The 27,923-nt window shown below is 37.7% G+C and overlaps 1 protein-coding gene across 2 annotated transcripts; it reads right to left on the bottom strand.

Annotated features, from left to right (window-relative positions):
- Positions 1-1,735: 1,735 nt before the first annotated feature.
- On the bottom strand, positions 1,736-26,936 carry HCFC2 (host cell factor C2). Of its 2 annotated transcripts, XM_039507651.1 has the most exons (16): positions 26,719-26,936; positions 24,252-24,400; positions 23,701-23,861; positions 21,155-21,363; positions 20,465-20,549; positions 18,031-18,134; positions 15,481-15,669; positions 14,375-14,554; positions 13,622-13,671; positions 12,398-12,557; positions 11,452-11,652; positions 9,816-9,892; positions 8,836-8,976; positions 6,928-7,113; positions 5,633-5,918; positions 1,736-4,800 (listed from the first exon to the last, which is right to left on the bottom strand). In XM_039507651.1, exons 1-16 carry the CDS (start codon positions 26,897-26,899, stop codon positions 4,775-4,777), a joined length of 2,385 nt encoding a protein of 794 aa, XP_039363585.1. In that variant the 5' UTR covers positions 26,900-26,936; the 3' UTR covers positions 1,736-4,774. The 2 variants fall into 2 exon arrangements, with proteins under 2 accessions (XP_039363585.1, XP_039363576.1); XM_039507642.1 differs by lacking the exon at positions 1,736-4,800 and having other exon boundaries at positions 5,434-5,918.
- Between the last annotated feature and the right edge of the window lie 987 nt (positions 26,937-27,923).

Raw genomic sequence — 27,923 nt, 5'->3', positions numbered from 1 at the left:
CATGGTGAGCTGAGGCTGTGGGGGAGGGGCTGGAGGCTAGCCTCCCCAGTAGGGAACTCAAGGGCCAGGCAGGACAGTCTCACGGGCCAGATGTGGCCCACGGGCTGTAGTTTGCCCACCTCTGCCCTAGGGGCATTGAGGAAAGCATAGGAACCTCACCTGAAGAATGAGTACGTTTTCATTCCTCTGCAGCAGTCGCCGCCTTTGGTAGGAACATGCTTCTGGGCTGGTTACCACAATTCCTTGCTTTATACAGAGGGAGGGGAGAACTTCCAATTCCTGCCTATAGTTCTGCTATAATTAAACCTGCTTATCCTTTCCCCCTACTTCTGTGATTCACTGCTGGCTACTTCCCATTAATGATGAATGAGGAGAGAAGTTGTGCAACAGACCAAAAAAAACTTACCTGATAATTTTTAGCAGTTTTCCTCCTCATTCAGCTCCCCTCAGTAGACTGATAAATGACGCATACCAAATACCGCCCTTGAATTGAAGCCAGAAAAACACAAGAGAGGAAGACTGCAAAGAACATGGAAACGAACAGTTCTGAACAACATCAAGCACTTCAACATGAATGGGAAGATCTGAAAAGAAGGGCAGTTGACAGGCAAGGATGGCAAATATGGATAGCCCAACGTGCAGCAAAGCACGGTATGGACTAAGGTCTACGGTAATAAACACTATAAAAAACAAACTCATAATGGGTATTGACCAGGAGGAGAAATTAAGTTCAGTGATAACCTAACCACTCATGGGTTTGGAGAACATCTAGTGAGTAGAACTGAGTCACATACACACGGTCAATGCAATTATTCGGATGAGTCCCTCACGAACATCTTTTCTCACTGTGATGTGTCAATCTTTCAGTGTTTTGTTGTTTATTTATAAACTGGCAGTTAAAATATGCAATTCAAACAACCTCTGAAAGTCAGTGTCAAAACTTTTCTACACAATCTTCAAGGTGTCCTGGAACCATCCAAGTAGAACAATCTTGAATAACTGGCAATACTAAGATACTGTTGTGGCACATCAAAACAAGGCTGATGACAGATTAGTACTGTCAAGTGAACTGAAGCAAACAGCTCAAGTCTGGCAAAGAAACACTAGATATTTTTACCATTGAAAAAAAATTTTTTTAAAAGGACATTGCTGCTAGTGCTTCCAAGTCAGAATTAGATGACCTTGAGAATCATTCCCTATTTTTTATTATAACATCTAAGGTTTGTTAATAACCAAAAACAAAGGTATTTTAATCTTAATTGCAAAATGTGCATTTATTGAACATCTGATGTTCATTGGGAAACAAATGTTTCTTATATAAGAATGAAGAATTCCAATTTTGGAAGTATTTTTTGAAGTATTTTGCTTTCAATAAATGACAACCTCATTTTTTTTTAAAAGGTTATTTCAGTCATGACTAGGAAGAAGAAACAAAGCCTTTTAATTTACTCACATTTGATCGATCGATCTTTATCCATCCAATTTTCTTTGGGACAGGCAGAAGAGATGCATTTGAATAGTCCAGAAATTTCTTAATTTAAAATTGTTCTGGGGAAAGGTACTGTTGACATTCATGTCTGTATCATGAAAGTGCCCTCCTTCCCTGTACCTCTTAAAGCAAATTCTTAAGTTTAAAAACTAAAAGAACAAAATCTTTCGGAAGCCTCTAACCTTTGAAATTTCTATACAAGTAGTTCTCAATTTAAAGTACTGAGACAACTCATTTTATAGGACAACCACTTTATTACAAAGAATAAACAATGCTTTGAAATAAGATATATTCAATTTTTTTTCATTGTACAAAACGTCAATTTTCTTTGTAGAGATCACTGAAGTAACAGGCCATAAAACTATAACCACCTCAAATCAACCACCCTGAAATACCTGTTAACAATAGTATCGTTAACTATATCTCCAAAGTTTCTGGCTTGGTCATCATGTGCTCTACTTCCAACTATATTAGAAGATATTGCTAAAATTACTTTAAACACCAAATGTTGGTTCTCGTTCATTTTATTTCAAATTTCACAAAAACATTCTTAAGTTGTTGCAATATCTGCCACAGCTACCATAAAAAAAAAAGAACTTTTCTACTTATATAGTCAGAACTTTCATGAAAAGTCTATCAAACCCCTTGAAATTTCTACAAAACTGATATTGTATTCTGATCAATGTGGGTGTTTTGTTTACATGAATTTTAACAATGACAAATATGAAATAATGAGGACTTCTGATGCAGTTTCTCAAACAGCTAATTTCAATTGTATTTCAAATAAATTTAAAAACTGGAACAGACATCTCAGTATATTTGTCCAATATCTAGTTTATAAACATATAAAATGTTTCTCTAAGATGAAACTTAGGTGGGATTTAGACATTTTGCAAGTACAGTTCTGAGAAGCAGACCTCAATGTGCATTTTCACAGTGTATAACGTAATTTAATTTTAAAGTAAAACTGCAAAGCATGGAACAGGAGATTTGCATATGTTCACTATTCAAACATTACCCAACTGGGATAACGGAAGAGAGTGAAAACTTACATAAAGCCAGCTGTAAGTACACTTACACAGAAATCATATTTTGATTGAAAACACCACAGTTTTACCTTTGGTCATCGTGACACACTCTTTAAAAAATAAAATGTGCAAAGTATATGAAACCAAGTGCAAAAACTCCATCCATGGACGTACCCAACAGATTTTATTCTTAAATAATATCACTACAATCACAGCTACCAACCAACAAAAGCCATAAAATGTTTTCTAAAGGCATCTTTTACAGTACTAATAAGAAAAGCAAAGTTATACTTTTCTAGTTACAGCCTGCATGTAAGTGGAGATTTTAGTTACTGGGTAGTGTCAAGGTCATAACTGATGATGTAGACCATTATACTAATGTTTTTAAGCCCATTTAAAACTTTCTCTGCAGGAAAAAACCCTATATAAAAATTCATGATGTGAATACTCAGTTTCAAATGAATCTGTTGAAATCAACACTATATACACACTTTTTTTCTTGTCAGGTTTTCTATTGTTATGAGTAGAACTATTTATACTACACTCATGTCACAATCAATTCTACAATGAAGATTTGTAAAGTCCCCAGTGCTTTTACATGGCATCACAGATTGTGGCTGTGTTAAGGCTGTATCAGCACTTACATTATAAACCCTGACTTTAGAAGTCTAAAGTTTGGCCATAAAAATTTACTTCAGCATATTTGGGTTAGCCAATCTTTTCTTGAGAATCTTTTACCAAATATCTATGCCCCCCCATTAAAAACCAAAACAAAGCAAACAGGCAAGTCTATTCTTAATTTTTAAGATTACATATTTACAGTGCATGTTCTTAACACAAATATAAGGGGAAAAGGCAAGTAATTCCACCTTGATGTATATTCTTTTGGCATCGAGGGAAAAATTTAAAGTGCAAAGTATAAACTTCATTGCACATGTGCAGTAACTCATTTTATAAAAATTCTTATTAGATGCCTCAAAATCTATTCACCTAGTGGCCTCACACAATTCAGCCATTTTACTCTACACTTTGGTAAACAAATGATTTTAAAAAAATAAATAGCATTAAAATGTTTATATTTGTTCTATTACTGTGAACAAACATTTTCTTTAGCACAGGAATGGATCAACCTATTCCTAACAGCAGTGCTTTTTAAGCTAAATAGCTATCTAATTAATGAAAAATGACTGATAGGTAAATGGGAGTATTGAACTGATTGCTTTACCTGTAAATTCTACCAATGAAGCAGTTATAAAGACTAACTGGAATAAACAGGTCATAAGAATTAGCATACAATATGTGCAAAACTGCTTACCATGTATTTTAACTTTGGTTAAATTTTTAGACTAAAATATTACAGAAATGTTATGGAAGCAACACAAGCGATTACAAACATAAGAATGAGGTACATTAAATTCTTATTAGTGCAAAAAGCAAGCATATGCTGGAAGCAAAGCATATGGGTTTAAAAAAAATGGATGAATCCTCATGAAGGGTTTAATAGTAGACCAGAGAGGTCTCTTTGTAAACATTAAGAATATTTACAGATTTAAGATTTGTACAACTTCAAAAGGATAATCCCAACTAATAGTAGTGCATTTACATTACATTTATATTTTTCATAACAGAAGTGACTAAGTTTCCTAGTATTTGCATATCTTCAGGGAATGCCTTTAAAGATTAAAATATTTGTTACAAATAGTAGAAAAATCATTTCTTTACAAAAAGTATATATATTAAAATATTCTATACATTTTAAGATACCATAATAAAAGGAAATGTTTGCCTTGCACTCAGATACCACAGTGATGAATGTGGTTTAAGAACTTCAACTGAACAGAGATCATGAGGCTTTACAAAGTTATCTGTGCAATGACATTTCAGCACGGGCAATCTCTACGAAATCTTTGAAAACTGGCACAAGTGGCGGATAATCTTGTGCACCTGCAATTGTAACAAATTTAAATTCTGCTTCAAGTGTCAATTTCAGATTTAAAAGACAGTGATAGTTAAAACTTTAATTATCAGAATGGTTGTTGATAGAAGATAGTATCTAATTATTTATCTTCACTATAAGAATTTCCATATATGGTAGTTCAACCTGAGCAAGGCTGCATAATGCTGATGTTCAAAATGTAAAAAAAAGTGTTTATATAAATTTAAGATAAACAATGCAAAAATAAAATATTTGGAGCATTTACAAAATATTACAAATGTTAAACACTACATTCATAACTTGAATTATATTATGGTGCTTCTATTTTGAACTTGATGTTTTCATTTCTGTGAAAAGAAGGAGACACATTATCTATATGAAGTCATGGAACGTTTAAGTGGTCTGACACATTCAAACAAACTATATTCTTGAGATTTCAGTATATAGATTGAGGGTTTTGGCAATAAAGCAAGGCTGGAATAGTAAACACCAAACTGAACTCTTCTACACTGTCTTCCTCCATATTAGAGAAACAGTTTTCAAGTGTGGACAATCGTGTTTTCTAATTGCTCACCTTTGGTTTGAGCCCTGCAATTGTTTTACTGGTTTAAATGTCCTAATAAGCCAAGATACTAACACAGTTTCAGAAATCTTAAGAGAAAGCAGTGATTTCACTGCCCTTACTGGAAATGAACAAAATCAGGGCACCTCATACAGAGGCAACAAATTACTCTCTGATTAAAGAAGAGGAAAAAGGGCAGAAGGGACCAATCAAAACAGCGGATGCTGCTAGGTTAGTTGGCAGTATCAGCAGGACAAAAATGTTGAAGTTGAAATTAAGCTAATTAGAATCTAAAGTTTGGCTGGGTTCTTTCTGTTAATGTATACCTGTGGGGTGAACCAGTATACCGATTCAGTTTTTTTTTTTTTTTTTTTTTTAAACTTTTCAGCTTTTACTTGCATCCAAATTAATAGAACAAGTTGTCTGAAAGTTTTAAGCAGAACTTAAATTAATGACCAAATGTTTCTAAAAACTGTAGAGATCATTTAGGCAGAAGAGGTTTCCTCATGCATGCTGCTGAGGAAAAATGGACTCAACAACAGAAAAATGGTTTGATAAATAGTTTTCTCATAGTGCAGATAAATCCCATTTAACACTACATTTGGTATCCACTTTACCTTGAAGCCATCGAACTTGTGTGGCAGGTCCATATCCTCTGTCATTCTTTGCAGAAATCCTGAACACTATAGCAGGTCTGGAGGTGTAATCAACATGGGCATTTGAAAGCTGTGCAGCAGTCACTATACATGATGTTTTAAGACCACAGTATATTTTCATAAATACAAGCTGATTTGGGTTTTCGTGTACTTGTGTGGTACGAATAGCTAAGTAGGCCGAATATTCCAAGATATTTCCAGAAGGTGAAACAGGTGGCTCCCATGAAAGATGAATACAGTCTACACTCTGGAGAAAAAATTGAAACATAGTATCACAATGTGTTGATACTCAACTGTAAATTAAGCACATTACATAAAGTTCCATTACCATTTAAGTGTGTTTATACTCTCTATAGAGAGTGAAAAGGCACATTCTTACTCAGACCACCAGTCCTTATGTTTGTTCTGAGTCACAGCTGCTTATTTTACTTACAAAAGAATTTACTATCTTTTACTCTTGATAGCAAGTCTGAGCTGAAACAGGTATGGAATACAGAAAACTTCTACTCTGGCTTATGCAAAACAAAGAGCAGAACAAACACCGTGATTCCAGATGTACAAATAAGGGGATATCTTGGAGGGAATGAGGTTGTGTAAGTGTAAATAATGGAAGAAACTATTTAAAATGTATTATTGGTAATATAACATGAGCCAGAAAAAGCAGAGACTGATTTTCAGATCCCAAGTTGAATTTGTTGGGCTGGCAGTTTAAAAAACAAACAAAAACAAAAAAACCCACCATCTTTTTATTTGTAAATGAACAAATTTAACACACAGTCATTGAGACACAAATTTCAATGTCATTTTAAGAACTTCTCAGAGTGACCAACATTTTAACATGATTACTACCTGATTTATTAAAAACATTCTAAATCACCACCATTCTTTGGATCTTTTAACGTCTTGTTGTCAGGCCTTTTCTTTTAGGCTGCAAGCACCTCAGGACAGTGACAGTTTAACACAACATTAGACAAAGTCTGTACTGATCAGAGAACTGAAAAGTATTTGCTACCTGGTAATATTTTCATCAACACCCCTATCTCAATGTTCAGTGTCTGAATATGGTTCTTAACAAGAAGGTCACACACACACAAAAAAAGTGTTACAGCACGTAGAATTTACCCATCAATTTTTGACGCTATATGCTAGGACAGTTTTTTTTTGTTTTTTTCAAGTAAAAATCCCAGAAATTACCAGATTAGGTTTGGGAGACAACACAACACCACACAAACTGAAATCCTAACCAGCTCTCTCACCTTGGTGATTCTGACCATTGAAGGTGCCCCAGGAAAACCCGGAATGCAGGTTTTAAATTCACTGACTTTACTGAAAGGGCCGACACCACAGCCATTGATTGCAGCAACCCTGAACCTGTACACAGTGCCTGGAAAGAGATCCTGTTTCTTAAGTAAACTGTAGTCTGGGACATCTGCATTTTCCACCTGAAAATTTAAATAATGCAAAAGTCAAGTAAATAAGTTTACCTGTAAAACACTAAAAAAAAATCCACACCTAACCTAATAGATTAGCAGGTGGCAGGCTCAGCTTAAGCAAAAACTAAATTTAAAGTGATTTTAGAAGTGTGTGTGACCAGTATATACACACACAATAGATCCAAGAAGTTAGGTCAAACTGTTATAAGGGTTAAGAAAAGCCCTTATAACAGAAGCATTTAAGAGAAGTTTATAATCCCCAGAAGTAATAAAGAAATCCTCAGCTGCTGTTTCACTCTGAAGTGTGTGCTCTGTTATACTGAACACAGCATATTATGGCTTGTTTGTTTTTTCATCTGATTATGGTCAGTGATAAAGGCAGGATACTGGACTAAACAGAAATTATTTGCTTTGGTAGGGAACACAGGAGTTGCCATACATTGCTTTGTATTAGCAGCACAATTCTATGAGTTTTCTTTAAACAAACTAAATATATATTTTTATTTCAGTAATTTAAAAAAATCATACGAATTAAAGCACTGACCTACTGCAGAGGAATGATAGATAAGGTAATAAACAATTAAAACTAATCCCTATTTTCACTTCCTGAAAAAATGCTTTTTGATTGCTTTCTCGCATTAGTGCAAGTGTATTTTTTTTTAAGATAGTGAAGAACGAGCTTTTTAAGTTACGCATTTGAAAAAAATGTCAAGTTTTATGCCCAAGCTATTATATTTTGTCCCTTAACTTTTTATTTCAAAAGTTGCTGTTTATAGTCACGAGCTATAACTTTTACTTGTTATTAAAATAAAGTTGTATAAATCTTAAAGTCACTATGCTACTAACCAATACAGAATTCATTCATTTGTTTAAGTAATGACATGTGTAATGTCAAACAATGTTAATGAATATTAAAAAGAGTCACAATTAAAGGAGAAGAGACATCAGTGAATAAGTTTCAAGGTTGTATTTAAACAGATACTATATTAAAAATGTATAGCTAACCCACACCATTTCTTAATTTTGAAATCCAGTTGCAGGTTTCTACATTTTCATACCTCCAGTGATCACACACAAAAAGTTCTTCCGGGTTTGAAAATTTACCAGTTTGAGAGCTATTTCCTATGTAACACTGGCATAAAACTAGTAAAAACTTAAGTGTGCCTTCCCTATAATCATGCATTTTATTCAGCTGGTTCAAGATTTAGCCTCAGAAAAAACACAAGTCAGCAAGATATCTGCCAGCTATCTAACTAATCCTGAATTAGTTTTTTTAACTGTGTGTCTAGAACTCCTATTAGCACTAGCTCCTTCCACAGTGTACTGAACCAGGACATTTCCCAAACCTTTATTCCAGGGGCCGGCAACCTTTCAGCAGTGCTGTGCCGAGCTTCATTTATTCACTCTCATTCAAGGTTTCACATGCCAGTAACACATTTTAACGTTTTTAGACGGTCTCTTTCTATAAATCTATAATATATAACTAAACTATTGTTCTATGTAAAATAAATAAGGTTTTAAAAATGTTTAAGAAGCTTCATTTAAAATTAAATTAAAATGCAGAGCCCTCCAGACCCATGGCCAGGACCCCGGCAGTGTGAGTGCCACTGAACATCAGCTTGTGTGCCACGTTCAGCACCCGTGCCATAGGTTGCCTACCCCTGCTTTAGTCTCAACCCGTTAATATACATGGGCAACACATTCCAAAATTAACACACAAATAGCACTTACCTTGTTGGAGATGCTTGATTTTTCTTCTGGCAACAAATAGTACTGGCTCACCAAAGCAGTGTTGCTTTTAAAAATTCCCACATCGTACCACTGTCGTTCTCTTGTTTTCACTGTTGCCATCTGCCTTAGTGGAGTAGTTTTCTAATGTTTGAGGAACACGTTATATAGACCACCCATACTTTAACATAACATAAAAAAGTCACATTTCACAAAACTAAAATGTATGAAAAAAGAACTCCAGTAAGTTACACTTTCTTGTACTTCAAAAGAACAAATATACATTTACTACTCAAATGCAGTTAAAATACTGAGCGGTTAAACTTGCTAAAAACACTGGTACTTCCAAACACGTAAGGTGGAAAGTATGCAGATAGTATGTGCCAAGATATATGTTAGGAAAATATCTATTTGAAATACAAATTGACTGATGTTCTGATGCCATTTCTAAGAGTACTGCCCCAGAAAAGAGGTTCTTCTAGGAAGGACATTAGAATTTTTGTCACCTCTAAAGGGGCAAGTAGTTCTATATTAACTCATCTCAGAGTTCAAAAGGAACTTCAATTATCTATAGGTTTGAAACCATGCAGTACGGCTGATCTAAAGTATGCAAGACTACATACTTCTATTTTAATCAAAGTACTAATTACAGAATGCATTTATTACGCATACCAGCTATATGCACATAGTTGTACTATACTGAGTGATAAGAAACTACAGTTGAAATGTAGTTAAATTTCCTCCCACCTTTCCTGAGTAGTTGTTTCATTTACACTCTCTCAAATCAAACTGTTTGCAACACAGCTCTCATTTTTTGAGAGACTGGATACAATGTATAATTTTCATCTGTACTATTCACAGCAACCTACTAAGCAATGCATCATGTTTTTCTTTCAAACAAAGTATAACTAACAACCAGGAGGGGCCTGAGACTAAGTACAGATTTAATGATTCGTTTTTATTATGCAATGTCACATACTTACAGATAAGTGCACAGTCGAGTTATTTGTGTGACCAGTCCTGACCTTGGCTGAAGGCATTATAAAAGTAGTTTCAGCAACTAGAAACAAGAATTATATTAAAAACGTTAGTTGACATAAAACAATTGACATGTAAAGAAACTCCATAGCTTATAAAATTTGTAAATGGATTTCAGTGAGAAGTGTCTCTTGAAAAAGTCTATTCAGTATTTCAGACATAGTTTGGTAAGTTTTACATGCAGTGCTATTTACAACCTGACAATTTTAATAGCTTTTTTAAACTAACTGTTGGTTTTAAATTTACAGAACAACTCTTAAGAGTGGATCTACACAATTCTAAGGCAGTGGCATTATTAAGAGTTATGGCCTAAAGTTGTATATAAATTCTGTTTACAACAGTACTGAACTGTACACAAACAAATCAGATTGGGGCAGAAATTGCCCACCCAGTATGAACCACCTAAATTTTAAACCTAGGCAATGAATAATTTTAAATGTATTGTTCATGCATAAGGCTAAGATTTTGTCATGGTTATTTTTAGTAAAGTCACGGACGGGTCACGGGCAATAAAAATTCACAGAAGTCTGTAACCTGTCCCTGACTTTGTACTAAAAATAACCGTGACAAAATGGGGAGGGAGGGAGGGAGGAGGTCCAGCACCCACAGCTGCTGCGGCTCCGGGGTCCCCCCCGCTGCTCCTGAGAGCGCCAGGGTTCCCCCAGGCTGGCTGAGAGTGCTAGAGTCCCCCCACCGGCTAACAGCTCCAGCCGTTGCCCCGGGTCTGAAGTGGAAAATGTCACGGAAGTCTCTGGAAGTCACATAACCTGAGCCTTACTCATGCATACCAGTACAGATCATGTGAGAACTCTAAACAAGGAATACAGAAAATAATACATTTTTTAAATAACCCACCAATTGGAAGAGAAAAAAATAATTCACTACATTATAATAATTTTATTCAAGATTCAGACAAATCTAATTATTCCATTTGTATTCCGTGCTTACATGTCAAATTTTTAGAATAGTGCTTGTGTATGCAAGACAACACCAGGAAAGGGTCAACCAGTAGTTACTGCTCCCAGGCGATGGCAAATATTGCATATTCACTTCCATCAAGAAATTTTGTATTAGCATTGTTTATATATTGAGTTTACATAACCTGTTCATTTCAATCATACATTATGAGGTGGTCAGTCTAAAATAATAAATTTGGTTAATTTAATCTAATCTGTGGTATGAGGCTTCCAATTTGGAAAGAAATTAAGATGATCTGAGGTCACCATTTGATTATCTTGCCTTTGTAGCCAGAAAAACATTGGAGAGAGCAAATGTGCATTGGCACCAAAGTTGGTGGCTACCATTATCTAAAAGGTGGATATCTGTCAATTTATAATGAACATCTGTAGCACTTTTCACCCACACAAATCAAAATGGTTTACAAAAAGTGTGTAAGGATTATCCTCATTTTAAAGTAAGACCAGGGCAGAGATCTTTCAGCTTGACCAATATCATCAATGCCTGAACCATTATTTCAATCCCAGCCACTATTCAAAGATGACAAATTTCCCATCACACTAGAAGTTGGATGGCCTTAGATAAATATGGCTCAAAATACAGTATGTGAAACACATTTCAAACCTTCAGATTTTGAACTGAATGTTGTTAGTGAAGTTTCATCTTTAACAACTGCCCCATTTGTACTTGATGACTCAGTTTTAACAGCCTGCTGGGTTACCATAGTTTGTGTGCTGGAGACAGTACTGGATACAGAAGCATCAGGATTTACAGTTCGTATGTCCAAGTCATGTAATTCAGCTACATTTGCTGAAGTCTGAGGACCTGCAATATGGAATGGAAAATATTAATTCGACTTCAATATTGATGTCAACTGATAAATATCAGCTTGATCTAGTTGTTTTCTAGCCTGATATAGGAATTGATGCTAGCCAGAGTCACACTAGAAGAAGTCTGGTTAGATCCCTGCCATACACCAACTTTGGTGTTATTTAATTAATAGCAATTTCTCCCCCATACCAGTTGATATATTTACACAAAACACAAAAATACCTAACTACAGACAGGTACATGAAATGCTTCTTAGTTCCTTGATTGATAAAATAGGCCCATCTGATTAAATTCTGTTATTCTGCTAAGCATTAAATCTGGGAGGTAAAAATTTTAACATTGATAAGAAAGCAATTCCTAGCGACGTTGAAATCCTAAATTTTTGCCAGTGCATGCAATTTAAGTGACTAGAAACATAATAAACTGTAGAAGTTAGTTTCTGGGTTGATACTTTGTATGCCAATTTTCAACCTGTAGCAACAGATCTCTCTATTGTAGAGAGCTGTTTATAGCCAATATTTGTCATCATAATGACAGAACCGAAAACTTTATTCCTCTTCAAGCACAATAAACTAGGGACAAATTATGGTTTCATCTTTCCTCACTGTTATAAATATGTATAGAACAAACACTTTGTGAAAGGCTTAACTTTTTAAAAACACTCAAATATTCTTACTTTGCTATATTTGCAAGATTTTAACTCCAACTTTTCTTTAATCTCTACTGAATAAACTCTTACCTAAAGTGCACGCTGGCAAAAGTGAGGGGGCATTTGACTCTTTGAATCCTCTAGAATCTAGATGGTTTTTCTTTGTAGCTTCTTGCGTAGCAATGTTTTCAGGTTCAGTAATATTTTCTTTAGCTTCTAGTTTTAGTAATGAATTAGATGCAACTTGTACCTAGCCAAAAAGAAAGCAATTGTTTGTTTACAATAAAATTGTTAAAGTTTACAATTTGAGCTGCAAACATTGCAAGGATATGTTTGGTCATAAAACCTTTCCACTGGAATTTCAAATAAAGATGGAAGTAATTAAACTTGTAAAACAAGCTTTTCACAAAGTCTAAATTTGATCTGACAGTGTCCTTGTAACATTCAAACTCTGTTTTGGAGACCGCTGGTATTCTTAAATGGAAGTGCACGTTAAAAGTTATCATGTACATTTAGTTTATTTGCAAATAATCACATAAAAGTACATGCAGGCTCAACTATATTCCAAAAAAGATTAAAGAAATTTTATTAGAAATCCCACCTCCATACTCATATCAACAGGCTTCCTGCAAGAAACTATAGCATTATTAAAGAAAACTTGTATTTCATTAAGATCCCCAATTAGTCCTGAGGAACAAGTTGTAGTCTTTAAGTGTCTTCAATTTTTGATTCCACACAAGTTTGCCTGTTTTAAGAGGCCTTAAACAGTTCTGACCTAATCTAGATTTTTGAAAGTTTAAGTCTTTTTAACCAGAATCTCTCTTTTAATGACCCTTCTTTTCCTGGTAACAGAGCATATGGGAAGTCAGCTATACACACATTGTTTTTCACATATTTCCAAGAGCCATATTAGGAGCCAGCTGCTACTGACAGGCTTCCAAACACCATATTAGGAGCCTGCTACAAAGAAAGGAATTTCACCAAGGCTCTAATAAAGTAGCATATCCTCTCTGCCTCCCTGTACCCATTTTGCTGGGGCTTTGATGATGGAGATTTTCTTCTTGATATCAGGCTCCCAGCTACCATAAAGTACTCAATGCAACTACAGCTTCACTCTTGTATCATCAGCAATGGCTTTTCAAGATGCTTCATTCAATCAGGAAGTGAGGTAGCATCATTAGAACAAAGGTAATGTAACTAAGCAGTAAATTTAAACGTAAAAATATTTCACTCTTAAAATTGGCAAATTAGGGTGGGAAGTGAGACCATCACTAAAACATTGTCCTGATTTGAGAATCTTCAGTTCACACTTACATTATTAGGAACCATGTGATTTGTTTGGCTGTGAAGATCCAGCTTGATTCCTGGAGGAAGGATGATAGTCATTGATTATAGACTTTGCTGTTGAGTAGAACCACCTTACAGGTAAACAAAAACAAACACCCATTGATTCTATGAAGCATTAAAATGCTTTATATGGAGTCTATTTTATCCCAGTGAGCGGGCGCCAGAGCAGTATGAAGATGCTTTTGTGTAAATGAGAATCAGGGCCTTCATCTGTCAAAATCCCTGTTTCTAGTTACAGTTTCATTTCAGACTTAGTGCTACTATAAGAGCAAACAAAATCAATGGAAATCCTTTTCCCATTATCTTGTCCTTTGAGTCACATACAAATAGGATTTTAAACTTACCTTTGAACTCAGTCCCCATTACTTCATGCATTGGCCAAAGTCGCAGCTAGATTTCAGGATATCAGATAGCGAAGTACAAAAATCCATTCTGAGCATTGTATTTTCCGGCCTCGTATCAAGGCTCATGAAGTTCAAGCTTACATCAACAAACCACTCCACCATTCAGCCAACTCAGGGTCAGGAAGCACAAGGGCAGTTTAAAACCAGATTTTCAACTCTTGAGTTGCAGTGTGTGCACTCCCTAGGCATAGCCAAGGATTTGGGTCTTTATCTTACATATTTAACTATCCATTTTAAAATTAATATATCTATGTAAATATCTACAGGAACCTTTGTAGGAATGTAGTTTCATTTAAGGGAAATATTATAGTATTACCTTGTGAATTCAGCAGAGCAGTCTCAGGAACCACAATTCCACCAGTCACTGTAGGTGCTGGGGAGTCAGCATTTAACTGAAGAAGATATCCTTCAACTGTAGGAACTTCATCCCATTTTACTTGAAAAGAATTAGTTGTAGCTCTGATCAGCTGTACCTGTGATGGTGCTGGCGGTTTCTCTAAAATACACCAATTAAATACAACTGGAATGTTTAAAGTTGCTCTTTCATTGCAGTTCAAATGATTTGTGTAATGACAGTACATCAACGGTTCTCATTTCTCTAAAATACATATGGCATAGGCCACATGACAAAAAGCATTTTTCAAAAAGGTTATAAAATAAAGCCAGAAAATACTAAAATTGTCTCTCTCAAGTGTCATACAAGGCACATTTTTTCAAGTCTCATGCCTTTTCTTACTTATTTGGCAGCAGAAAAAACAATGAGGTTTTAGGCTGCATATGCCTAAAGATCACGGAGAACAGAGGCTCCCTAGAAAGCTTTATTGAGAATGCAGCCAGAAGACTGGTCTAAGTATCTTTAGCACTGAATGCAATTAGACAGAATTCAACAAAAATGGCTAAGCAGCAGACGACGACCTATGAGAAAATGTGAGAATATTATAGTTTCATTAGGCAACTAAGAGTGGAACACAACCTTTTACAAGTACCTGAATTGTGCAAACACCAAATATAGCAATTGTTTAGTGTGGTGAAAGCGGTAGGAGCAACAATAAAGTGAAATTAAGGCAAATTTAAAGTGCACATCAGGAAGAAAAAAAAACCCCACAACTTACAAATATTTAAATAATATGCCCTCTATAGCATCTTGTAGTCAAGAATCTTAGAGGTGTTTTACTAAATTTAGCCTCATAAAGCCTCTTTGCAGGCCTGTGGAATTTGAGGCCTGTGAAAAAGATCATTGTTTTTAGCAGAAAACCATAACAATAATCTTTAAATGCATCAACACTGAAGCAATGTTTTACTAGAAAAATCTGAGATTTAAAAGTTCAATGAATTTGCTATAGAGTAAAACGTCTGAGCAGGTATGATGCCAAGTTTCTATACTACAACATATTATAGTACTTTTATTATGTTCTTACACACCTGTATCTAAATACCAAAGATCCTTGCAGCAAACTTGATTGTTCCAAGCTTTTCTGTAACCATCTCTACCACTCCAGATGTACAGACGAGTACCGACGGCCACAGCACAGTGTCCAGCTCTTGGCCCAGGTAACAAGTTCTTTTTGTCTTCCTGACAATCTGAGATTAGACTTATCCATTCTGTGGTATCTAGTAAGTGAAACTTGAAATAATCAGTACCATTCAATAAGTGTTTTCAAAACAAGAAATACAGATAATAATCCACCTAACTAGTCAAAGGGAAAGTGATCATCTATGAGATTATACATATGTTTATATTTACTCATTTGAATCATTAATGTTTCCAATATTCTCTAACCTCTGAAGTTAAACCAGATATCATCTACATTGCAGGCACATCATTTGAGCCCACACAAACTGATTTGTATCATATATGATCAATTAATTTTTTTTGCCAGGAGACACATTTGTAGAAGCCATTTTCCCAATCTTTGGTTGCATCATGTGGAAACGTACAGTAAAGAGGTATGGGTCCTAAAGGTAGTTCACTGTACATAACTAAAAGGATCCTGGCAAAAACCTTGTCTTATACGACAGGAATATAATAGAATACAGACCCTAATGTGGAGTTACCCCAGCATTGTTCTGTATTTACAATGCTGCTGAATGTTTATAATTAGGGCTGTTGATTAATCGCAGTTAACTCACCCGATTAGCTCAAAAAAATTAATTGCAATTAAAAAAATAATCATGATTAACTGCAGTTTTAATTGCACTGTTAAATAGAATGACAATTGAAATTTATTAAATATTTTGGATTTTTTCTTCATTTTCATATATTGTATTCTGTCGTAATTTAAATCAAAGTATATATTATTTTTGCTTACAAATATTTGCACTGTGAAAATGATAAAAGAAATAGTATTTCAATTTTCCTCATACAAGTACTGTAAGTGCAATCATTGTCATGAAAGTGCAACTTACAAATGTAGATTTTTTTTGTTTTGTTACATGACTGCACTCAAACAGAACAATGTAAAACTTCAGATCCTACAAGTCCATTCAGTCCTATTTCTTGTTCAGCCAATCGCTAAGACAAACAAGTTTTTTTACATTTAAGGGAGATAATGCTGCCCTCTTATTTACAATGTCACCAGAAAGTGAGAACAGGCATTTGCATGACACGTTTGTAGCCAACATTGCAAGGTATTTATGTGCCCTATATGCTAAACATTCGTATGCACCTTCATGCTTCGGCACCATTCCTGAGGACATGCTTCCATGCTGATGACACTCATTAAAAAAAATAAGTGTTAATTAAATTTATGACTGAATGCCTTCGGGGAGAATTGCATGGCCCCTGCTTTGTTTTACCCGCATTCTGCCATATATTTCCTGTTACAGCAGTCTCGGATGATGACCCAGCACATGTTCATTTTAAGAACACTTTCACTGAAGATTTCACAAAACGCAAAGAATGTACCAATGTGACATTTCTAAAGATAGCTACAGCACTCAACCCAAGGTTTAAGAATCTGACGTGCCTTCCAAAATCTGAGAGGAACGAGGTGTGGCGCATGCTTTCAGAAGTCTTAAAACAGTAACACTCTGATGTGGAAACTACAGACTCCAATCCACCAAAAAATAATCAGTCTTCCGCTGGTGGCATCTGACTCAGATAATGAACGTGTGTCGGTCCACACTGCTTTGGATTGTTATCGAGCAGAACCCATCATCAGCATGGACACATCTTCAGAAATGGTGGCTGAAGCATGAAGGGACATATGAATTTTTAGCACACCTGGCATGTAAATACCTTGCAATGCCAGCTACAACAGTACCATGAGAACACCTGTTCTCACTTTCAGGTAACATTGTAAACAAGAAGCGGGCAGCCTGATCTCCTACAACAGTGAGTGGCTGAGCAAGAAGTAGGACTGAGTGGACTTACATGCGCTAAAATTTTTATGTTGTTTTGTTTTTGATTGCAAGTTTTTTTGTACATAATTCTACATTTGTAAGTTTAACTTTTATGATAAAGAGACTGCACTACAGTACTCATATTAGGTGAATTGAAAAATACTATTTTTTCTTTTTTTACAGTGCAAATACTTGTAATCAAAAATAAATATTAAGTGAGCACTATACACTTTGTATTCTGTGTTGTAATTGAAATCAGTATATTTGAAAATGCAGAAAACATCCAAAAATGTTTAACTAAATGGTATTCTATTGTTTAACAGTGCAATTAATCGCGCGGTTAATTTTTTAAAAATCACACGCTTAATCGCAATTAATGTTTTTTAATTGCTTGACAGCCCTATTTACAACATGACATCTATTATCCAAAAAGTATTTTTTCCTGAATTAAATGTGCACCCAACTCAATGGGGAGGTTGAGTGTAAAACATGTGCCGGGGGGGATGTGAAACTCATGTCTAGTTCTAAAGTCACCGAAGAATATTTTTTTCAGACTTTACTCATAGGTTTACATCTGTTAAAACAAGTGTTCAATTTATCATTATCAACAAGAAGGGCAGAAATACTAACCCAAATTTAGATAAGAAAATGAACTGGTACACTTCCATTCACCATCACGAGCAGAAATCTCATCCTCCACTGTCTGTGGAACCCATCCACCAAAAACATACATTCTAAAAATAAGGGAAGAGGGATGGGGGGGGGAAAAAAAGACAAAGCTAATTAACAACATTCCCAGGCCTATTGCATCTTTCCATCTCATTATATACTCTACGATAAAACAGAATATTTACAGGATTTTAGTGTCTCAATCATAGTTTACAAGAGTTTGTTTATGCCCCACGTCTCTTTCTAATCGGTGCTGTTACAGGTCTATCAAGTGTTGAGCAAAATAACTGAGAAATATTCCACATTATGCACCAGGACACTTAAGAAATATCCCAGAGGTGTATTAATTTTGTATTCTCAATAAAGGCATCTGAAACGGCTAGATATTTAGAAGTTAAACATTTACACAAAACTTCTACAGCCCTTCCATGTATTATTCACAACAGACCATTTTAAAAGACTGTCATATCAGAATTAGAAATGCGTTGTATGAAATACAATCTGATAACATTTTTAGGAATAATAAAAATCAGAAGTTGTGATCTTGTCTCAGAGGGCACTCTTCTTCCCCCACCCCATATATACACAACCTGTAAGGTGATTAAATTGGAAGCAAGTGTATTTACTTTGTTAAAGCTATCTGACGGACTGAGTTATGCTAGCAGGTAGAAGAGTAATCTAGAGCAGTGGTTCTCAATCAGGGATACACAGACCCCCGGGAATACTCAGAGGTCTTCTGGGGGTACAGCAACTCATCTATATATTTGCTTAGCTTTACAACACACTACATCAAAAGTGCTGGTGAAATCAGTACAAACTAAAATTTCATACAACTTGTTTATACTGATGTGTGTGTGTGTACAGACACACACACACAATCAGTGTGTGTGTGTGTGTGTGTGTGTCTGTACACACACACACACACACCACTACACTGAAATGCAAGTATAATATTTATATTCTAATTGATTTTATAATTTAATGGTCAAAATGACAAAGTAAGCAATTTGTCAGTAATAGTGGCTGTGACACTTTTGTTTTTTTATGTCTGATTTTGTACGCAAGTAGTTTTTAAGTGAGATGAAACTTGGGATACGCAGGACAAATCAGACTCCTGAAAGGGGTACAGTAATCTGGAAAGGTTGAGAGCCACTGATTTAGAGAGTAAAAGAATACACAGCAATTTTCCAGGTTTTAGGTGTTATTTTGTATAGTTAACCAAAGGGACTAGGGAAAGAATTAGATATATGCATGACTCAGTCTAATTAAATGATTCAGGACACCGAATTCAGTTTTGTTGATGGAAGTTTATGGGGCTGGTGTGTGCGTGTGTGCATTTATTTCCACAGCACTTTGATGGCCTATGAAATGAAAGAGTACAAGTAATGATCAAGCTCTACCTCTCCCCCTAAACCGTTAGCAGCAGTATTGCCTGGAAAAATCTATTCAAGCTAAATGTTATTTATACTACTAAGTAATATCAGTCTTTTTAAAATATCACTCTAAAGTTTAGCATTTCAACGTACACTTCACCCCCCTTCCCTACTCTCACTCAGTATCTGGAATGTTTCTCTCTCCCTTCTTTCTTCAACTCCAGTATATTACAATATTGAAGTCCCTACAAAGCTATAGAATGACCCATCTTTCAGATGATTGTATGTGTTACCATATGTTCAAATATTACACAACCCTGTTTTATGGATTATCATTATGCAATTGCAAAAGCGCATGGGTGGTTATTTACATGTATTAAAAGCTGTCTCTATTCTCATGAGTTTTTGAAATTTGTTAAATGTTATGGCTTGAGGTGAAAAGCTGTGAATACAGAAGACTATGTACCTACTACTATCTACCAACAAAGAGATCCGAGAAATTACCAACCAGCAGCTCGTCTCCACTAGAATTAGAAGGATGCGTTGGGCATATTTGGGGCATGTACTCCGAATGCCAATATGCAGGCTCCCACATGATGCTGTTAAGTGGAAGCCAACGGGTGTGAGGAAACGAGGGTGGCCAAAAGAAACCTTAAGACCACCCTTTAGCAGGGAGGGCAGAAGAGTTGATCTCAACACGACAGAGCAGATGGAAGCAGCAGCTAATGACAGAGAGGAATGGAAGAGACTGGTTTCTGCCCTGTGTGCCAACATTGGTGTGAGAAGGATGTAATAATAATAGTAATAATATTAAAAGTCACTAACAGCCTTAATTTAGATGATGGCATATTGCTATCTCCATAGATTCCACAAAGGCACAACATCCGGAAGAGCATTCCACAAGGCCAAAGCTGTTTGTGTTGTACAGTGGTGGGTAAGGGTAATCCAATACAGAAACACTATATCATCATTCTCCTACTAGGTGTACCTTTCTATAGTTGAGCTTTTAACAACAGACATACTTGTTTCCTATTACATTGGCTGTATGGAGACTGCGAGGAAGTGGCACCGTCCCCTTAGTTTCTGGTCTTGACCAGGTCATTGTTTCTTTAAAAAAAAATAAAAAAAAAATAAGATGATAGCATATCAGTAGAGTAATAAATATATCCTATATAGCTATTTGTGCATATCACTTCCTGGATTTCAGGAAATACTGTGTATTTACCTACTATTAATTAGATTTTAACAAAGCAGGGAGGTAGCCCCTTTCAAGCTAATATCTATATTCATATTTACACAGTTTTTTAAGAACTTCACACTAAGATGATGTTTATGTTGACTGTCCTTTTCAGATTTATATAATAGGTTGACAAACCTGTTTACCAATTTGAAATTGCGATTATAATCCCAATTTCACTAAGGCTAATCAATTTTTAATTATTTTGGTAAGAATATTTAAGATATCCTAGTAAAACCAGTGATCTCAGTGTGCAAGTGAATGTTGCAGCATGTTAGTGGTAAAGGTAATACAGTCATAGAAATCGGACACATCTTGTCCCACTGAATAAAATGGCATTAAGACTACACACTGGATGGTCGTTAAATTATGTGTTAACTGCACTTATATTTTATATCACTGATTGTCATAGGGTTTCACTTTTCCTCAACACCAGATATGCACTTAAGCTGATTCACACATTGACCAAACTCACCTATGTCAAGCTCCCAAAGGTCATTAAGTCGACAGCCACACATCCCTCCAAAAATATACATCTTTGGATTTCCCAAATCTTTTCTGCAATACACAATGGCTGTGTGGGATTCTCGAGGAGAAGGCAAGATCCCTTTGGTCATTGGAATGCTCCAGCCTACGACTCCAGAACCATGTTGCAGCTCCAGTTCATAGAAATCATTTAAATATCTAGTGTAATATTAGGAAGATATTGAAAAATATAACTGAAGGATTATAAAAGTGAACATTGCTGAGGGTCTAAAATTCACCTCTTTATGTTGTTTTTTTCCCCAAAAAGTTATCATAGCAGAGGGCTATAATGATTTTATTTTTATAGTACCCATCAAACATTTGATGGTAGGGGCTCTACAAACAGAATAAAAACTAACTCCACAAAATAGCATTCTTTTCAAAACAAGCAAAAAGGAGGAAGATCCAATTTATAAAAGGGAAGCTAACCATAGGACCAGTATTCATTCTAAAAAAATAGGTTTTAGAAATATTGAGATGATATTTAAATATAACGAGGAACAAAATATGGAACGTTATCAGGTACAAACTGTACATCGAAGGAAGTCTGCTTTCATACCACCTTTGACATGTGGCATTCCACAAAAAAAACCATGTTCAAAAGTGACACCAAGATTCTTAGCATGATTCACTACATCTGAACAAATTTCCTCAGCAATGGAAGAGCTGCTTGCTAAACTGTAAACGATAAATACACTATGATATGGTACATCAGCAGAATATGAGCAGAATGCCCTCGGGTTGGTCAGTGAAGGAGGAATTCACCATTTATTGTTGAATTAAATGAAATCCACTTATTGTAAAATATCAGAGGGGTAGCCGTTAGTCTGGATCCGTAAAAAGCAACAATGAGTCCTGTGGCACCTTAAAGACTAACAGATGTATCGGAGCATAAGCTTTCGTGGGTGAATACCCATTTCGTGACGAAGTGGGTATTCACCCACGAAAGCTTATGCTCCGATACATCTGTTAGTCTTTAAGGTGCCACAGGACTCATTGTTGCTTTCCACTTATACTAAGTTACTTTTAGAGAACTGAGTTCTGATCCTTGTTTCAGTCAAATCTTGTTTAACAGGGAGAATAGAGTTTTGGCACTTTACTGCAGTTAGCCAGTAGCTAGCTGTGGGGGAAAGAGGGGAGTATTTTCAGCTTTGTTATCCTATGTGTGTTGATTTAAAATTAACTGTACTTTGAAGTGTTTGTAAATGCAGCACATTCCATGGTTCTCTGCAACATCCTAGTGAACAAATCTTCCAACCCAAATCCACTGAAGCAGGAAGACTCATGTGAACTTCAATTAATTTAAATTAAAAATACTAATAGCATGCCAAAGCACTGTATAAAGATATATATAGGTATGTCTACCTTATAAGTAAACACCTGTGGCTGGCCCATATCAGCTGAATCGTGCTTGTGGGTCTCAGGCTAAGGGATTGTTTAACTGCAGTGTAGACATTTGGGCTTGGGCTGGAGCCCAGGCTCTGGAATCCCCCCAGCTTGCAGGGTGCCAGAGCCCAAGCTCCAGTCTCAACCCAGGCACCTACATCACAATTAAACAGCCCTGAGCCTGAGCACCAGTCAGTTGATGTGAGTGTTTAATTGCAGTGTAGACGTACCCAATAAGGTCATCTGATGTTTCTCCAACAGGAGATTGAAGGAGAGAGACTACTGTTCAAAAATTTAGTAGCTAATCCTGGAATTCCGCAAAACGGCAGTCTATTCAGGTTCCACTGCGATCATCTAGTCTGACCTCCTGCACAATGCAGGCCACAGACTCTCACTCACCCACTGTTGTAACAAACAAACAACCTATATCTGAGTTACTGAAGTCCTCAAATTGTGGTTTGAAGACCTCAAGCTGCAGAGAATCCTCCAGCAAGTGACCCGTGCCCCATGCTGCAGAGGAAGGCGAAATATCTCCCCTCTTCTGCAAAGTCCCTCTCCTTGACCTCACGCTGCTTGGGTTGAAATCTCTGAGGTGCAAAAACCTGGGAGATAGGGGATGATCCTGAGCCCAAACTGATCAGCTGTCAGTGTGCACTCTTACAGATTTCCAAAGGGATGATCCTGGAAAATCCTGGACAGGTGGCAACTCTATAGGTGGCTCCAATATTCCACATCTGCGCAGTCTGGCAGGAGCTCTCAGCCCTGCCGTCCAGAGCGCTGGCGGCACAGTGACCTGAGGCTGCCGGGGAGGGGCCGGGGGCTAGCCTCCCAAGCAGGGAGCTCAAGGGCCAGGCAGGACGGTCCCGCGGGCCATAGTTTGCCCACCTCTGTTCTAGCCAGTTCTCCCTGCAACAAACCTAATGGGAAGACTATAGCAAAGCCCCTTTAGTGTGCAACGGCTATCTAACATGCATTTCTAGTAATTTCATCACTTTACCATCTGGGACATGGAAAAAAATTTCTTCTTCATTGAACAGTTTGGAAGGTTTTTTTGTTTGTGGCTTGTCACATCTATTATTTATATATTTTGATTAAATCCAATCAGCATACCTGGGAATGTTATTGTTTGAATCTTCACTTTCATTTGCCAGGCCACCAAATAAATAACACTTGTTACCATATAAAGAAAAGCTATGGCCAAGTCGAGGACAAGGTAGTGAACCAATAGATGGAGGCTGAGGTTTTACTTTTTTCCACAGCCATCGACTTGCCTTAAAGGGGAGGAAAAAAGAAAAAAGACCGCTTCAGAAATCAAATCTGCTCACATACAATCAATAAGTGTAATTTGAGAGTCAAGATGATAACATCATGGACTATTTTTTGCATATTTTCTGTATAATCTTTAGTGGAGTATTAATTTATTGAATATTTCCTGATAGCTTTATTCCTGTTTGATTTAGGAGGGTAAGTAACAACTGATAATAAATTAATGATGAAGTAAAACCTAATTACAATGCTCATCGACGCCAGCTTTCTAAGAGTTGCAGCCTGCTAGATCATTCCAAACTCAATTATTTTACTTAAATAAAAGCGGAATCTTTTAGCAAAATGGATAAATTCAGCAATCTTTAAAACTGAAAGGTCTTTGTTGTGTTTCTTACCTGTAATTCATATAAATCATTACTGTATCTTCCATATTCAACCATTCCGCCAAACACTAATATTCTGGTACCATCACAGACAAATCCATGGGCTGCACAGCCTGGAGGAATATCTCCTCTAACAGCAGGAAGAAACCACTGATTTGTAGCTATAGTATAAAAAATATATATTTTTTAAAACACCCACAGAGTGACTGATGCTCCTTTAACAACTCTGCCATCAAAAGAGGGACACATAAGAGACATTTTCTTCTTTACTGACTGTAGGTGGCTCTGAATGGGAAAGGATAACAATAAAGAGGTTATAAAATAAAAAGCAAGTCAATTGATGGAAACAACAACACATCAATCACTGCTCTGTGAAACAGATGTTACTGAACATATACTTTTACACTTGACTTGCCAGAGTTTAATTAGTCAGGCCAAAAAAGAATCTGCAGAGCAACTAGTGAACAGTAAAAAATTTTAAGCACATCAGAAACAGGAAGCCAGCCACACAATCAGTGGAGCTACTGGATGATCGAGATGCTAAAGAAGCACTCAAGGAAGACAAGGCCATTGCGGAGAAGTTAAATGAATTCTTTGGATCAGTTTTCACTGTAGAGGATGTGAGGGAGATTCCCATATCTAAGACATTCTTTTTGGTGACAAATCTGTGGAACTGTCCTAGATAGAGCATACAAGGTCAAAGTGGGTAATTGTCATGCCCAAGCTCACAACAGTAGTAGTTCTGGCTTCCTACACAGTTATACTAAGTTCTAGATCACACACTCTATGCCTCTGTCAACACTAGAGAACCTTTTGAAAAAATTCCCATTATTGCCAACACCAGTTCAGATTAATCAAATTTAGCAATACTCAGAGTTTTAGTGAAGATGTGGTTTCTGTTACTAACACTGTTTTCAGCACTATGTCATCTAACCCTGCTATCACAAAGCATAACTAGATTGGTGCAGAAACTGAATTAATGTTAACAACTGCAGCAAATTTGTCACAATTATCCCTACAGAAGACATGCCCAGGTAACTAGTGAAAGTCTCTCACACTAATCAGACTCACTGACTTCCACAGACTCTTTCCAAAGAAGACATCTTTCTACTGTCAATGAAATAAAGGTCAAAGTCACATACACTTTTACTATCATACAGTGTTTTAAAGGGACATAGTCAATTTGACATCTAGTCAGTGTTAAAAAGTTTCATTATATTTACCTCTACCAGTAATACATGTACATTTGAATTTTCTAACTGTAAATATTTTTCTCCCCTTTGGCTATCTGATTCCCCCCCACACACACACACTCTCGCTCACAATAAGGGAAACTATTAAAATAATTCTACAAGGAATACAGTAAATACACAAAGTAAAATGTAAATAACTTTCCCCAATCTCTTGTATTATTTATAATATAGTAGATTAGGACATTTTAAAAAGTGAGGGTTTTAAACTGGCTGCATCTGTTAAAGTGTAGCAAAGTCCTATCTGCAAGCTGGTATGGCTAAATTTTGCTCAGAAGAGAACCTGACTTTTCTCCTCTTAATGAGCTACCTTCAAAATCTTTTCACAATCCCTGACTTCAGCTAAAATGCTTTCACAAAAATCATACCACCATTTTTTTGCTATTTGTATATGTTTCTAGAGTACTTGCATTTGGAGAGGTAAAATTATGGTATAGCTCTCATTTTCTCAACTTGGGTGTCCTTTAATTCTTATCGCAACCAGCAGTAGCAAAAACTGATTCGTATAGAACAGCCTATTTATTCCCCATCTTATGTCACACACTGAACTTCTACACAACTACCCCAGTTGGACGGGATTCTGCGCAGTAAATGTTCCAGCATTTATTCTTTCATGAATAAAATTAGTCTTCAGGAGCGGCTATCTGGAAAAACTCCCAATGCAGCCACATTCACTTTTCTAACCCAGATCTATCGCTCTTCAGATGCAGTGCCTTGGGCTGCCGCCAGAAGGAACAAGTGGAATTTGGAGGATGAAGGAGAGACAAGAGGAATAAGCTGCTCTCCAGTTGCTCAACAGGCACCTTCTCGGTCAATTCCATCCAAGCCTCCCAAGCTAAAGAGGAGGATGTGACAGAGTCACACCTGGGGACTTAACTTCCTTTGCCTTCGAACAGGGCGTAAATCCAGCCTCGGCGTTCAAATGCTGGCACAACGCCAGCAGGACCCAAATCTAGGGACGATTTTTTCTCTCAGCGGCCTGCAGCCCACACGACAGCAGCTGCCGCCGGACACCCAGGGCTAGAAACCGGAGTCCCACGGAAATCAGCGGAGCAGAGACAGGAAACATCCCTCCCGCCCCGTCACCCACATCCACCCCCTCACACACGCGCCCCCCAATGGCCCCTGCACCCGCACTTATGGCTCCCTTGGGAGCTCCGCGCAGCCCCAGCGCGCCCGGCCCGGCGGCGGCGGCCCCGGACCCGCCCGCAGCGGGCCGCGCCCCGTACCCGTGTTGTAGACGTGCAGCTCGTCGGCGATGCCCTCGTTGCCGCCCCCGAAGATGATCACCAGCTCGCGGATGGCTACGGCGCGGTGCCCGTGGCGGGAGCGGGGCACCGGCCCGGTGGAGGAAGGGACCCGCCTCCAGCTCAGGGCGGCAGTAGCAGCAGCGGCGGCGGCCGCCGCCATCTTGGCGCCACTCCCACAATGCACCGCGCGGGCGAAGGATGGCGAGAAAAGGAGGCGTTTGGACTGCGCGCGCAGCAGCAGCAGCTGCCCCAAGGGAACGTCCTTTTGGTTGCGTCAGACACACGCCAGCGTAGCGTGTGGGGCGGGAAACTGCTCCCTGTAGGGCGCTGCCCCCTGTAGCAGTTATTGGGGTGTAAAAGACTCCAGCTCCTTTTCCCCCCATATCTCTTATTTTGCCTTCAGTTCCTATCCTAACCCTGCCTCCAGCTGCTTGGCCCCCTGACTAGTCAGTTTTTGCCCCCTGCTCAGACCCTGGCCACCCCGCTCCTCTGATTTGCTCCTTTTTAACCCCTGCAAAAAGCAGTCAGCAGAATCTTATGACTAATAAGGACAGGGTGAAGAGTAGCAGTTTCAGCAGATGTTTCTGAGCATGCTCAGTTTGACCATGCAAAAAAGCCCCTCTGATCCCCACACCCAGTGATGAGCTCCCAAAATCCTAATAACCGGTTCCCTACCCTGACCTTGGCAGCACTTCGGCAGCGGCGGGTGTGTGTGTGTGTGTATCTTCACTCGCTTCAGGTTTTTGGTGGCATTTTGGCAGCGGGTCCTTCACCTGGAGCGAGTGAAGACACTCCCCCCCTCGCCGCTGAAGTGCCACCAAAGACCCAGTAGGGAACCACGCAGTGAGTACAAGCCCCACGTGCCTGTCTCCCCTCCCCCCATCCCAACCCAACCCACGTCCTGCCCGACTGCCCCTCTCAGAACCTACAATCCATCAAACCCCCCGACCCCCGCTCCTTGTCCCCTGACCACCCCCTCCTGAGACCAGGGGTGAAAGTAAGTCCAGTGACTTACCTGTACGCTGGGGCCAGCTCTGGCCCCCGGAAGTGGTGGGCCTGCTTCTACCGCCCCAGCCCTTTAAATAGCCATCAGAGCCCTGGAGTAGTGGTGGTGGGGCTCCGGTGGCTCTTTAAAGGGCTGGGGCAGTAGAAGCAGCCAGAGCCCTGGACTTTTTAAATAGCCC

The sequence above is a fragment of the Mauremys reevesii genome, linkage group 1 (genome assembly GCF_016161935.1).
Source record: "Mauremys reevesii isolate NIE-2019 linkage group 1, ASM1616193v1, whole genome shotgun sequence".
Classification (NCBI taxonomy): domain Eukaryota; kingdom Metazoa; phylum Chordata; order Testudines; family Geoemydidae; genus Mauremys; species Mauremys reevesii.
The sequence above is the reverse complement of the archived record's forward strand: the minus strand, read 5'-3'. Positions and strand labels throughout refer to the sequence as shown.